General features: G+C 30.6%; 1 protein-coding gene across 8 annotated transcripts in view; it reads right to left on the bottom strand.

Moving 5' to 3' along the window:
- Positions 1-12,831, bottom strand: part of SNF4Agamma (SNF4/AMP-activated protein kinase gamma subunit) — a 503,643-nt gene that overhangs the window by 311,653 nt on the left and 179,159 nt on the right. For all 8 annotated transcript variants that reach the window (XM_067046460.1, XM_067046458.1, XM_067046457.1 and 5 more), the window contains 2 exons: positions 9,771-10,012; positions 5,694-5,819 (listed from right to left, as the gene is read on the bottom strand). In XM_067046460.1, the coding sequence (XP_066902561.1) occupies positions 5,694-5,819; positions 9,771-10,012 (368 nt within the window). The remainder of the gene's footprint in view (positions 1-5,693; positions 5,820-9,770; positions 10,013-12,831) is intronic.

Below are 12,831 nucleotides of genomic sequence, written 5' to 3'. Positions count from 1 at the left end.
TAATATAATTATAACAATTAAGATAAGAAATATATATGTTAACAATTTAAAAATAAAAGTAATTATAAAATTCAGAAAATCCAGAAGCTCAAAGATCAATTCAATAAAACAAATGTGATTCATTCTAGGAGGCGCAGTAAATTGAAGTGGGCCAGAAATGTTGCTCGGATTGCTAAGAATGACCAACCAAAGAAAATAATGACAGAGGTAATTCACGGGTCAAGAAGAAGATGAAGACGGAGAGCAGTGGCTGGTAATGCTATGTTTGAGGTGAAGAACTGGATTTCAGCAGAACAATATAGGGAGAGAAAATTGATGCAGGTGGCCAGGATCCGAAATAGAGTTGCAGCATCGAATGAATTAATAAATTTAAGAAATTAAAATAAAATAATATTGGAAGATCGTTGATTGACCATTTATAATATATAAAAGAAATGGTCCGGGTGTTGTAAAAAAAAAAAAAAAAAAAAAAAAAACTTAAATAGTAATTAAACTATTTAGTTTCTCCTAACTTTGCAGAGCTTCCTCAGAGTATACAGGATTGGGAGGGTTGGAGGATAATAACGTATTGACGGATTGGTTGTTAACCGTTGTCCTGTTGGTCTTCTCATCCACCTCCAGCTTCATTTTTGTGCATACCTGCATTCAGTAAGGTTTGTGTCCTATTTTGTTCATTATTTTCCTATTTTTCTTGACCTTTATTTCATCTTTATTCTCCTTTTTCTGTCTATTAGTGTGTACTGTTTTTTTATCTACTTTTTTTATTTGTTATTATTTCTGTTTTCGTTTATTGTTAAATACATTTTTTGTAATTATTGTTCATTTATAATTACTGTACATCTTATTTTTATTTACTTTATTCATTTTTAAATAAATTTTGACATATTTTAAATCATAGTGAGCCAAACCTTACAAATAAACATGCCGATGGCTTACTTCACAGTAGTGCTAAGTACATGTAAGTAACTAAGGTTCTCTCATTTAGGAAAATTAATTGAAAATTGTAATTTGCCTAAAAGAAAGAGCTTTTAATTGTATTTTTCATAAAGTTAGTATTCATGTACTTAACACTACTGTGAAGCAAGCCATCAATGTATTAATTGTAGGAAGACATAAGAAAATTAGAAAAAATATTTTTTTTACAAATTATTCATTAGCAACCTATAACCAACATAAAATTCCAAAACAAATACATTAAAAAAAAATCAATATATATCTAAAATAATTAATGACTGGGTTAATCAATTATATAAATTTTCCTATGTTGTTACAAAAGCAAGTTCTTAAGCATTCTCAGTCATAAATCAGTTGGAACTAAGGACATCTGTCTGAAGGTAGAGAATAAGTCAAATTATTTTTAAATCCTATTTATTCTATCAAAACCCTCGCTCCTATTCAAGTGGAGTATCATAATTCATTTTAACTTATGCCTAACAGTATAATTTATTTGTTCCGAAGTCTACTCTTCCTCATTTATACTTCACTACCTGTTCAGGGAAACATTGCTATTAATTTAATTAAATAAGATTTTTTCTGTCCATTTTTGAATAGAACATTTGTCAATTTACAACGTCTAGATATAAATAAGTTATAATTGTAAATTGTTTTTTAAATAATAAATCTGAGTACACTGGATTACTTTTCAGATTAATTCCAGCAAGCATTTCAATTAAAAATTGTTCCTACCTATATTTAATCTATATGATACTTTGTAAAAAGCAAATAAGTTTTTTATAAAATATAAAAAGGAAACAGGGTCTTGGCCTTGGATTGAGAAAATCCATCCTTATTATTATTCTAATTCTTTTTTTTTTTCATTAAAACAAATTAAAAATTATATGCAACTGCATTGATAGGTGCTTTGGACCGAATGGATTGTAACCTTCTAACTCTGGTTTGAACAGGTTGATAACATTAGGAAAGTCTGCTCTGTCATAGCATAATCCTGCCCTAATAAGAGTTTTGCAGAAATAGAAAAGGTTTAAAACGATTCAGAGAATGGCTCTGCTTTGGGTAACGAAAGCCTAAAGGACAGTTTCCAATGAGGTAATGTAGGTATTAGCAGGAGATTATCTCATGCCTGTATAAAGAGAAGACAAAATATGATTTTAAGAAAGAAGGCTCGGCAAGTTTTACATAGAATTTCCAAGTAAGGATTTCAGAAGATCTAAGAAAATCGGGAAGAATAATTTGGAAAGACACCTTTGAGGGATGTAATTGGTGGTGGCTAACTTTAGAAAATTTATATTTTAACAGATTGTAGGAGAGCATTGTCATCACTAAATAATCATATAAATAAAAATATCAGCAAGACAAAAATGGAAATAATAAAAAAACCATTATCAAGCAATAAAAGGGAAAAAACAAATAATATTTAAATGGATTAAGGATCATGCATGAATTCCAGATAATGAGGCAGTTGATAAATGGCTCAATTAGCCATTACAACTGGTCAGCTGGTAGACACTACGTTGTCTTCCTCAGATTATTACAAAATGATTAAATTGGATCAGATAGAAAACTGGCAAAAAAATATCGGTAGAGCCCCACCAGGAGTTCTATAAAAATATATTTCCTCATATTATTTGAAAACCATGGTTCTCACAAGCAAACATCATAAAAACTTATATTAGACTTAAGACAAATCATGAAAATTGCAATAACTACCAGCACAAAATAGACATAACCGAAACTTTTCAATGCAGAAATTGCAGCGGTAATGATATCTTTAAATATATCATACTTGTCCGGCATACAAAAAACAATGAGAAATATTTTATATATGTATATATAGTTGACCGTAAAAATTGATATATAAGAAGATGGTCAGGGTTGTGGTCAAAAGTGAAACAAAAATAGTTTATATAGATAGGAATTATCATAGTATCATTTTGTATCTTTTTAGCCCTGATGAAGCCCTGCAAAGTGGGGCGAAACATTGGAAAATAAATAGTTGTAAACTATTTTTGTTTCACTTTTGACCGCAACCCTGACCATCGTCTTATAAATGAGAAATATTGTTCAAAGATCTAGCTAGATACAAATCAAAATATTATTTATGATGGTATATTAAAAGTAACAGACAATGAAAAATATTTTACACCTATAAATATTTGAAATCTATAAACAAAAATGTATAACAGATATATTTATAGGTATATTAGTAAATCAGATATATTCAACTTGATAAATAATAGCAGTAACAAAGGGATTGGACAAACTGTCCAAAGGGGTTTTATAGAATAAAGTTATTTAATTTTAGGCTGTACATAATAAACCAATATAACCCACATAGGGATAAAAAAAACTTTAGAAAATACTTTTAAACCATCCATTCATGGTTGGAAGTCTAGTGGATCCTCCCTAACAAGTGAATACTGCAATTTTTTACAGGAAAATGGAAATTTCGTGCCAAGCTCTCTAACTTTATGAATAACATTAACCCCCTAAGCTCCTATTGTTTTCTGAAAACTTGTCGTCACCTACACAATTTTTGAAGTAATAAGAACTAAGTTACAGACTGTAAGCCATCAAAGAGGATAATTTCCCTCAGCTAATCGGTAAGGAGAACCACCTGTATTATGAAGATTTTGGCACTAGGACCAAATCATTTTAAACTTCAAAATAAAAAATTCAACATAAAAAAAAGTGAAAGGAGAATTAATATCAACAGTCCTTATTGCAAAAGGCGATATGAGTATATCTCTGTCTTTCGAAAACTTGCTGCTAAGGGGGAAGAAATTAATAAATAATGTTCTAATCTGACTATATAAAAGCTTTAAATGTTATAATGATTAAAACTTATTTAAAAGCACACTTCAGCAACAAGGGAATGACAATTAGAGAAACTAATACTTAGGATTTTCGATAAAACAAATAAGACAAATAAAAGTTCAAAGACCTGAGCAATAAATGAAGAATTTAAATGCAAAACAATATAAATGCGTTCAAAATAGTAATAAAGTGTATTGAGTGGTTTCTTGGTTGAGTATAATATTTTTTAGCTATATGTTTTTTTTAAAATACAATTTCATTCTTGAGTTAATCAATACAAAGACATAAATATAAAAAAAATATCCATAAAAGTAATTAAGAAGAGAATGTTTCAGAAAAAACAATACAGTCAAATTTGTAAGAATAAATTACCTACAATTCTCTTCCAGAGTTATACAAAAATGATTTATTTACTACAATATACACCTTACTTAAATTAATATTATACAAAACAATAGGATGCATCTGTTTGGCTTACTCATTTCATTAGCACAATTTTAAAAAAAATTTTAGATTTCCTGTAGTACCTTCCCAATACAAAAGTTATTAAATCCCATCCACAGTCTTTAATAATTCCCAATCTTATTGAATTTAAACTGCAAGATCTGAATAGATAAAAAATTTAATTTTTTAAACTATACACAAATTTCAAAAAATAAATCATTTTGATATTATTCTAATAGATTCCTAATTGACTATTCAGTTATTGAGGGAAAATAAAAACGTAGGGACATTGATGTTAACATGTCAATAGTAATTGTAAATAATACAAACTATTATGCACCACCCCTCTATTTTTTCTTTATCTTTATCATCATTTACTGCACTATAGTATTGCCACTAATCATATTGTGCTATACGCTTTTAATTCAAGTACTTCTTTTTCTCTTTGTTTTTATTTTTACAGACTAATTTTGAACAATAATGTTTAAAATATATCTTTAAAAAAAAGATCTCAATGAAAATTTAAAAATAATAAATTTTTTTTTTTGGTGAGAATATTTGCCTATCTTCGTACTTAACATTAATTTCTAGTTATAAATATTCAGTGATTAGTACTTCTTGTGTGAAAAATCGTAAATCTGGTGAAAACAAAAACCTATTAATCGGTTAGAGGTGTCACAAAAAAACCAGTAAGTTAAAAAAATTTCTGTTTTCTTTGGTACAGTTTTGATCTATGTTCTAGATACATATGAACTGATGGAAAGTCACAAATTTTTGAAAACCGTTTTCTAGTTGCAGGCCTACCTTCTACACCATAACCCCTGATGAAGAGCTGAAGCTCAGGTCGAAACGTCGGCATAAAATAAATAAATATGGTTTTGTTCATTTATGTTGTTCTTTGCTGACCACACCCCCGACAAACTTCTCCAATAATTGTTTTTTTTATTGACTTTATTTATTAAATCACACGTGTCTTCAAATTAAAGATAAACAGCAAATGTGATATCAAGAATAATATGATAATTTAAGGTATAATAAGATATTAAGTTAGTTAAGGTTAAATTTAAAGATTTTGATGTTTTAAATCTATTTACTTGAAATAATCTTTTAAAAAAGTTAAAAGATTTAAAAAATCAAAAACTTTATATGTAACCTTAACTAACAGAAGATATTTCATTTAAACAACTCAATTTAGAATTATATTTTATTCAATTAGTTAAATTATAGAATCGAAAGGAATAAGTTAGTAAGTAAAAAAAATGGTCCTCATGAGTTTTGTGTTAAATTTAACATCAACACAACATAAACAATTTAAGAAAAAAAATTAAATAGTGCTAGAATGAAAAAAAATCAATGTGTATATAATTTATATTATGTATGTATAAGATATGTCTGTCTAAAACTTGCAATCAATATTTTGGAGAAATATTGGAATAAAATGTCTTATGATAGTGAATAAATAAATGAAGACTTACGGCTTTCCGCTTTTCCTCGGCTGAAACTGCTGACTGAGAGCGATGCCTAAAGAGATGAATAACTTTTGCAACTGGCCCTCGACTATGTTCACCTTCACTTCCCGAATTTTGAGACTTTAATGAATTCTAGAAGAAAAAAAATTTAAATTAATAACTAAAACTCAAAATCAATTAAATAATATTCTATTTTTAAAAATTAGTCACTCCAAACATTGATGAGTTGTTTGTTTGTTTTTGTTTAGTGGCATAAAACATCATAGGTCACTAACATCATTTATACCTTATTTAATTTTTTCTTGTATTTGTTTAATTTAATTTTATTTATTTTAATTTAATATTTCTTTTTTGTCTGCCCAATGTTATATCTGTGTCAGTAAGACTTTTGATTTTAAAAATTGAAACACCTATTACACTGTTTTATCAACATCTCTAAGGGTTTTTGAAATATCCGGGTTTTATCCTGAGCTATTGAGGTGTAATGAGAAATATGGACATTCTTGGAAGATATGGCTAATTGTCAAATTTTTGTTCCAATACTGGCAGTTCGGAAGTATTTTTTAAAAAATAAGATAGGAGTAGGTGAGCCTCGTGTGACCTATTTTTAGCCTGGTCAGTACGACCTCTCTACGGTATTTGCGGCTGGAGGTACCCCAGAGCTTGACATCCTTTTTAATAATTTTAATTTAGTTCAGAAAGATTTTCATCAAAATGAAACTGTATATATGAAAAGGTCTTGTTAATGCTATAGTAAGGAATATGCCAAGATTTATCAAATGTTACACATTTATTTCAAATCTTAATGGAATCCCATAAAAGAATATTTATGCAATGATTAATTCATGTATATATATATTTAATTTTATTGTTTTAGTAACAATAAATAATTTACAAACCTCAAAAGGAAACTAGCCACTGATTGAAAAAAGAAATACAATAAACATTGTATGCAGGACTTCACTATTTTTTAATAGCAACAAATACAAAAACATTCCATTACTAAATCTAGGTATTGCAAAGCCAAAAATCTCCATAAACTAGTCTTTAGAAGATTAGAATGCATAAAATGTAATAAATAAAAAATTGGCCATGATACCATTAATGTTGTAGTATAGCATTAAGCTACAAAATATATTTTATTTTCTATTAAAAGAAAATAAAACTGAAAATTCTGTTTCTTTATATGTGGAAAGCTTTCATTAGTAGTTTAAGATATAGAGTTAATGTACGGCCAAAGTAAACTCATCAACCATAGAATGTATAATGAGCTATGTGTAAGGGGATGAAAATTCAATTAAAAAACATGGTATTTGTTCCATTTTAATTAAAGTCATACAAAAAAAATAGGTTAATGTACACTGACAGAAAAAAATTACAACTATAATTAAATAATAATTAAGTAAATAATGGAATTAATTATTTTTCTATATGAAATGTACTTTGAAATAAAGAAAATGTTTAATAAATAAAATAAAAAACAAAACATTATGATTAGAAATCAAACAGCCAAAGAAAATTTCTCTGGCAGACAGTATTGTTTATTTAAGAGAGTAAATAAAGATATTTTTCTATTCTATTCTAGAAATTTGACATGATCCATTCTTCCTTTAAGATATAACTATATAAAATATCTGAATGAAAGGCTTAAAGTTAATACAATAGTTATGTATTTGCTGAGTAAATGGAAAAAAAGGGACAAATAAAAATATCATACATTAATTGCTATTTAACAAATAAATAATATTCAACGGATACTTAACTTATATTCAAGACACTAAATATAAAACTAGATTCATCAATACTTACACATTATATGAGTAGCTTAGGTATATATATAATAAAAAATTAATATTGAAAGAAAATATCATCGACTAATTATTTTAAAACATAAATTTAATTAAAATTCTTCTATTTAAATAATAATTTTGTTATAATGGACAGCTGCTCAGTTAAATAAGTATTCAGACATCTCTAAAACCAGGAATATGGTTGAACTTAGGTTAGCTCCATAGTAGCATATTAATGCAATCCTCATTTCCTGATGTAAACTGCTTCCTTACAACATATAAGTAAAATAGTAGAGTTTCTTTCTAAAGTCTCGATACAAAACTAACTTCTTTTCCAACTCATAAGCGTGGCTCATTTTTTTACAAGGTCCTAGTGCAGAAAACCTTATTTCCTATTCTTGTAGCAGGATTTATATGAATAGGCCAAGACAGATATGTTCTCAGATAAGACGAGATGCCAATATATTCAAAATACTTATTTATTTTCTCTTTTATATAAAGACACTATAACTTACAATACCCTCTAGATTTCATTGGTGCCACTATCAACCACTAACCTTAATATTTATAGAGAGTTACTTCATACGCTGCCCCATTTTCATTAGGAAAATTAATTAATATAGTTATCTCCCAACCTTGGATAAAGAAGAAGAAGATAAATATTTTTGGATGATAAAAGTTTCAGCAGATGACTCAGTTATTTCAGTTTGCATCCACAGGTTTGCAGGAACCTTTCAATTACATAGGCTTTACTTTTCCTTGGGGATTTATTTGTTTTTCCTCACAGCTCAATAAATCTGATTCTGTATCTAATTGGTTACTAAGAGTAATTTATCATTATTGACATAATAACAGATCTAGGAGGCTTAGTACACAAAAACTATAAAAATTGTGAAACACAGAAATATAAAATATTCCATTTTCAATTTTCGAAAGCTTTAGATTCTGTGAGTGACTATGAGCTTTTCCGGATAAAATTCTATAACTTGGACTTCTCTAACAAATCATTAAAATGGTTCCATTCTTTCTGGTCCTATCCCTGATAAACTTTTATTATCCCCACAATTTGCTTCATGTAATGTCCCTAAGTGTTCCTAGCTATTATCAACTTTTTTTCACCAGCGAAAATCCCAGCACACCAGATCCATCACTATCCTGAAAATATACAAATCCATTTTTCCTTTTCTCCAGCCAATTTCATCGAGGTATCTCATAACTTGCAGGATGATACATTAACAGAATTAATCACCGGGCTTATACAAACAAGTTGCAGCTGAATGCGGAAATAACTGAAGATAACCTCATCGGTTCCAAATACTTCTTTCATACTCTTTCTTATTATCCTTTACTTTTCCTCAATAGCATTCCTATTTTACTTCATAACTCTGTTAAAAGCTTCGGAGTCAGTCACCTTTGATCCTCACCTGGCCTGGAGTAATCATGTATCATGTAAAAATTCAACACAGTTCCATTTATTTCACCAATCCTCGCATTTTAAAACCATTTCTCCTCTTTTATTTTAACACATTTTAATTACGGCAGCCTGGTTTACAAAGAACTCATAAGTGAACATGAAGTAATTTATGAATTTCTTTGTAGGATTTATGTTTGGAGTTCCCAGATGCACACATCTCTCAGGCTATTGAATTATAGTGGCTATATCTTTCTTTCTAATGGCAATATTACCATGGTTCTTTCCTATTTCAATCGATAAGAATTAATAAACCTTTCTATATCAATTAACTCTTATGTTCCTCAATCTACTCCGTGAACATCACAACTGAAAACCAATCGATATTTATACTCCATCACATAGGCCTGCTTTGTTTAGCAAATAGTTTCTTGTCTATTCCTTCTCCTTTTGGAATTCTCCATATGTTTTTAACCAGAATGCCTCTTTCCTAACTTCCTTCAAATATTCGCTATTTATTCACCTCTTTAAGTCCTAATCTTTCCATGAAATGTAAAATTTATTTTAGAAGTAATCCAATTATTAGAAATAGAACTACTTTTATACAACCTAGGCCAGTGGTTCCTAACCTCTTAAAATTGAAAAAAATCTGAAATGGTAAGGATTCAAACTGTGTTGAGTTGACCTGGAATGACCCATTCCAAAATTATTTCGCGGAACCTCGGTTGGGAACCTAGGCTAGAACATAAGCTCATAAGTTCATTGTTTTTGTTCTCAAGGGACTTGATCTCGAAATAAATATTACTCTTAGTAAAAATTTCAAATACATTTCGGCCTCCTTCATGGTTGGACCATGTTCATTCATCCAAATAGCAAACTTACCGTCATGGCGTTCTTGACCTGACCGATCAAGTTGGGCTTCTTGGTGTTGGCGTCGGACTTGCTTCTGGGCCTAAAGACCTCGAAGATGGATGGGGGGTGCGAGGCCCGAGAGTGCGAAGTGGAGACGGCGCCAGTGACCGTGTGGTATACCTGGTCTCCTCGCCTTCCCTTCCCGCGCCGCTCCGCCTCCGCCCGTGCGAGGATCGCAGCGGCTGCCGCACCGCCCCTCGCGTTCCAGGTCTCTGCAACAATAATGACAGTATAATTACAACAATGTTTTTAATTAATGTAGTACAATAAAAATTGAACAACCACAATAATATTGTTTATTATAAATATAACTTGTTTCTTTTCAAATTACCATGTTTGCGGTTGATAATAAACACTTGTCTAATAATTACAAGCAATTATTGCTAGGCCAGGAGTTTGGCTTGGCTAAAAACTATGCCAGTCGTAACCTATTCCATTTTCGTAACGAACTAGTTTTAGGATAGGGTTAATGTAGGAAATAAAAGCACAAAAATAATTAATCCAGAGGTGAAACAGAAATATATTATTTTAATCACTAAACTTTAAGTCATTGTATAGGTAAAATTTTAAGATTACACCAACCCCTGGCTCAGTAACTGGCCGTTAGTTAAAAAATTTACATTTACATTCGTACATTGTTAGTATAACAATATATCAGGCGGTTATTTCATTTGTGCACAGGAGAAGGGGACTCACGTTTAAGATTAGTTTTATAAAAGGTAAGTACGATTACAGGGCCGTCTGTAGGTGAGGGAGTTGAAGCGTAGGTCTTTGCAAACTCGGAATAGCAGTGGCGCCTGTTCAAATCTGACCTGTGGGGTCGACTTTAATTTCTGTAGTAGTCCCACAAAATTAAAGCTTGACTCCCAACATGGTCAAAATAGGGTGGTCCCCTGCAGTTAACCCACCGTAAGTCAGAAATGACGGAGGAGAATCATAAAATAATAATAATAAAATAAAAAGTACAATTAATTTGTAGTATTAAGGAATAGAAAACAAATAGAAACGGAATGTTTTCATTCTGAAAGATGTTAACCGCGCAGTTTGAACACTGCACTCCCTGACTTGGGCTGTTGGAGGTGGTACAGGCTCAACGTAATACGTTTCATTTTTGCTCCAGGAGCAATGAAGCACTCATTCGGATGCAAGGAATTTTCACCAAAGCTAATTCAGCTTACAAAATTAAATTTAATTTTTGATTTATTTATTTTAACTTCATCAATAAACTGGTTAAAAAAAAAAAAATTACTCTTTATTTTCCATATTACGCTATTAGCTTTTGTAACTATAGTTTGTAAAAAGCCTGCTTTACATGAACAAACCGGAGTTGATAGCTACAAAAATGGAACCAGTCTCAACTTTTGACCGATGTTTGACATCGATTTTTTGTAAATCTTATCATACCTTGTTATAAAGAACATAAGTAAGTAGAAATGTGAAGTGAAATCATTCATCATCATAATTATATTTGAGTGGATACCCACTGCCACAAACCAGGAAACGCCATGACAGACCATTAAGGGACCCTTACACGCTGAATACTAATGAACCAATATCGAATTTCGTCAATATATTGACCGTTTGAAGGGTATATTGTAGCAATATTTAGACCTGACCTGTATATACCACGTTGAATAATATTTACCACGTAAGGTGAACATTACTCTAACATAAGTGAATTAAACATTTGCTGCCACAAATAACATAACTGATCGCTTGGTCAAACACATCCTAAAATAGTTGTAAGAATTTCAAGATTTTTAATTGCCATTATTTTATGCGAATAGTGAACTAGTACACATTGCTCAATATAGATGTGAATGATATTGTCAAATTTTCGTTTTGATCAATATGTATATTCGACTTCACTGAAGGCCTCAGAAACGCATTTTTATGAGAAACATTATCATATAAAAAATTCAAAGCCTTGTCTAACAACCAGACACTGGTGAGACACTTGGTCAGGTAATCAGGCCTAAAGCGATTGTTTGTATGAGAGACGAGGTGCACCTAATCAGTCCAGTAATCCACACACCATATTCTACGTTTGAGTAATTCAGTTAGCATGAATGAAGTTATGGGCAAAGTCCAAAAAGTAGCCCAACTTATCATAGACAAGCTCCGACATATAAACGTTAACATAGCAAAATCTGACGAACTTTCTCATATAAGAAAATCGTAAAAAAAGAAACAAAACTAAACGAACAAATAATACAGACTAAGAGATATCTCACCTGCCGCGGCATGAAACTTGAGTCTCACTTTTTGTTTTTTTCAGCACAGCTATCACTTAGACTTTAACTACTAATGTACAAAGCAATATACAGACCCTCATTATTATATGGTCCACCTCTACAAAAGAGAGACGAGCCATGGCTCAGATACATAGCAAATTATTGCTGGAAACAGTACGACAGTACATTACACAGAGATAAACTCCCGGCTTTTTTTAATCCTTTATTCCGTTTTCTCGCTCCATTTCCCACTTCTTGGAAGGTGGAAGAGCAGGAAGGGTCCTGACAATCCTGTTAACATCACTCTTAAACCTCTATTTATATCCCCACTTCCCTCTCCCCCCCCCCCGACAGAATTTACATTTCAACCAACAGATAAGTATTCATTTTTCACCTCCTAATATCCACGTTAGAAAAAGGTAACAATTCCGCAGAATTATTTTTTTAGAAAACTATTCTACTTCTATGATTGTTTCGTTGCTATCTATAGATGATTTTTGTAAATTTGCTTGATTGATGGAAAGGTTGTTGCGGATCACTGGAGAGGAGAGGTATGAAAGAGTGAAACAGTGGGAATGAATAACGTATTGGGTGTAAATGTTTTTTTGTTTTTTTTTAATTATTTATTTAATGTAATTTACAACTGTACAAAATAATACAATAGGTAAATATGTTCATATGCACTTGAAAATCTTGAGAAGGAACCACCCATTGGTGGTACTTCAAACATTAATTTAAATTAGAAGGTCCCGTGGCCATCTTCTTTTCAGACGCCTCGGAGGATTATCAGGGATTGT

This window comes from Halyomorpha halys, unplaced genomic scaffold, assembly GCF_000696795.3.
Source record: "Halyomorpha halys isolate HHAL.00 unplaced genomic scaffold, Hhal_1.1 Scaffold533.1, whole genome shotgun sequence".
NCBI classification, from domain to species: domain Eukaryota; kingdom Metazoa; phylum Arthropoda; class Insecta; order Hemiptera; family Pentatomidae; genus Halyomorpha; species Halyomorpha halys.
This window is presented reverse-complemented; position numbering and strand designations above follow the sequence as displayed.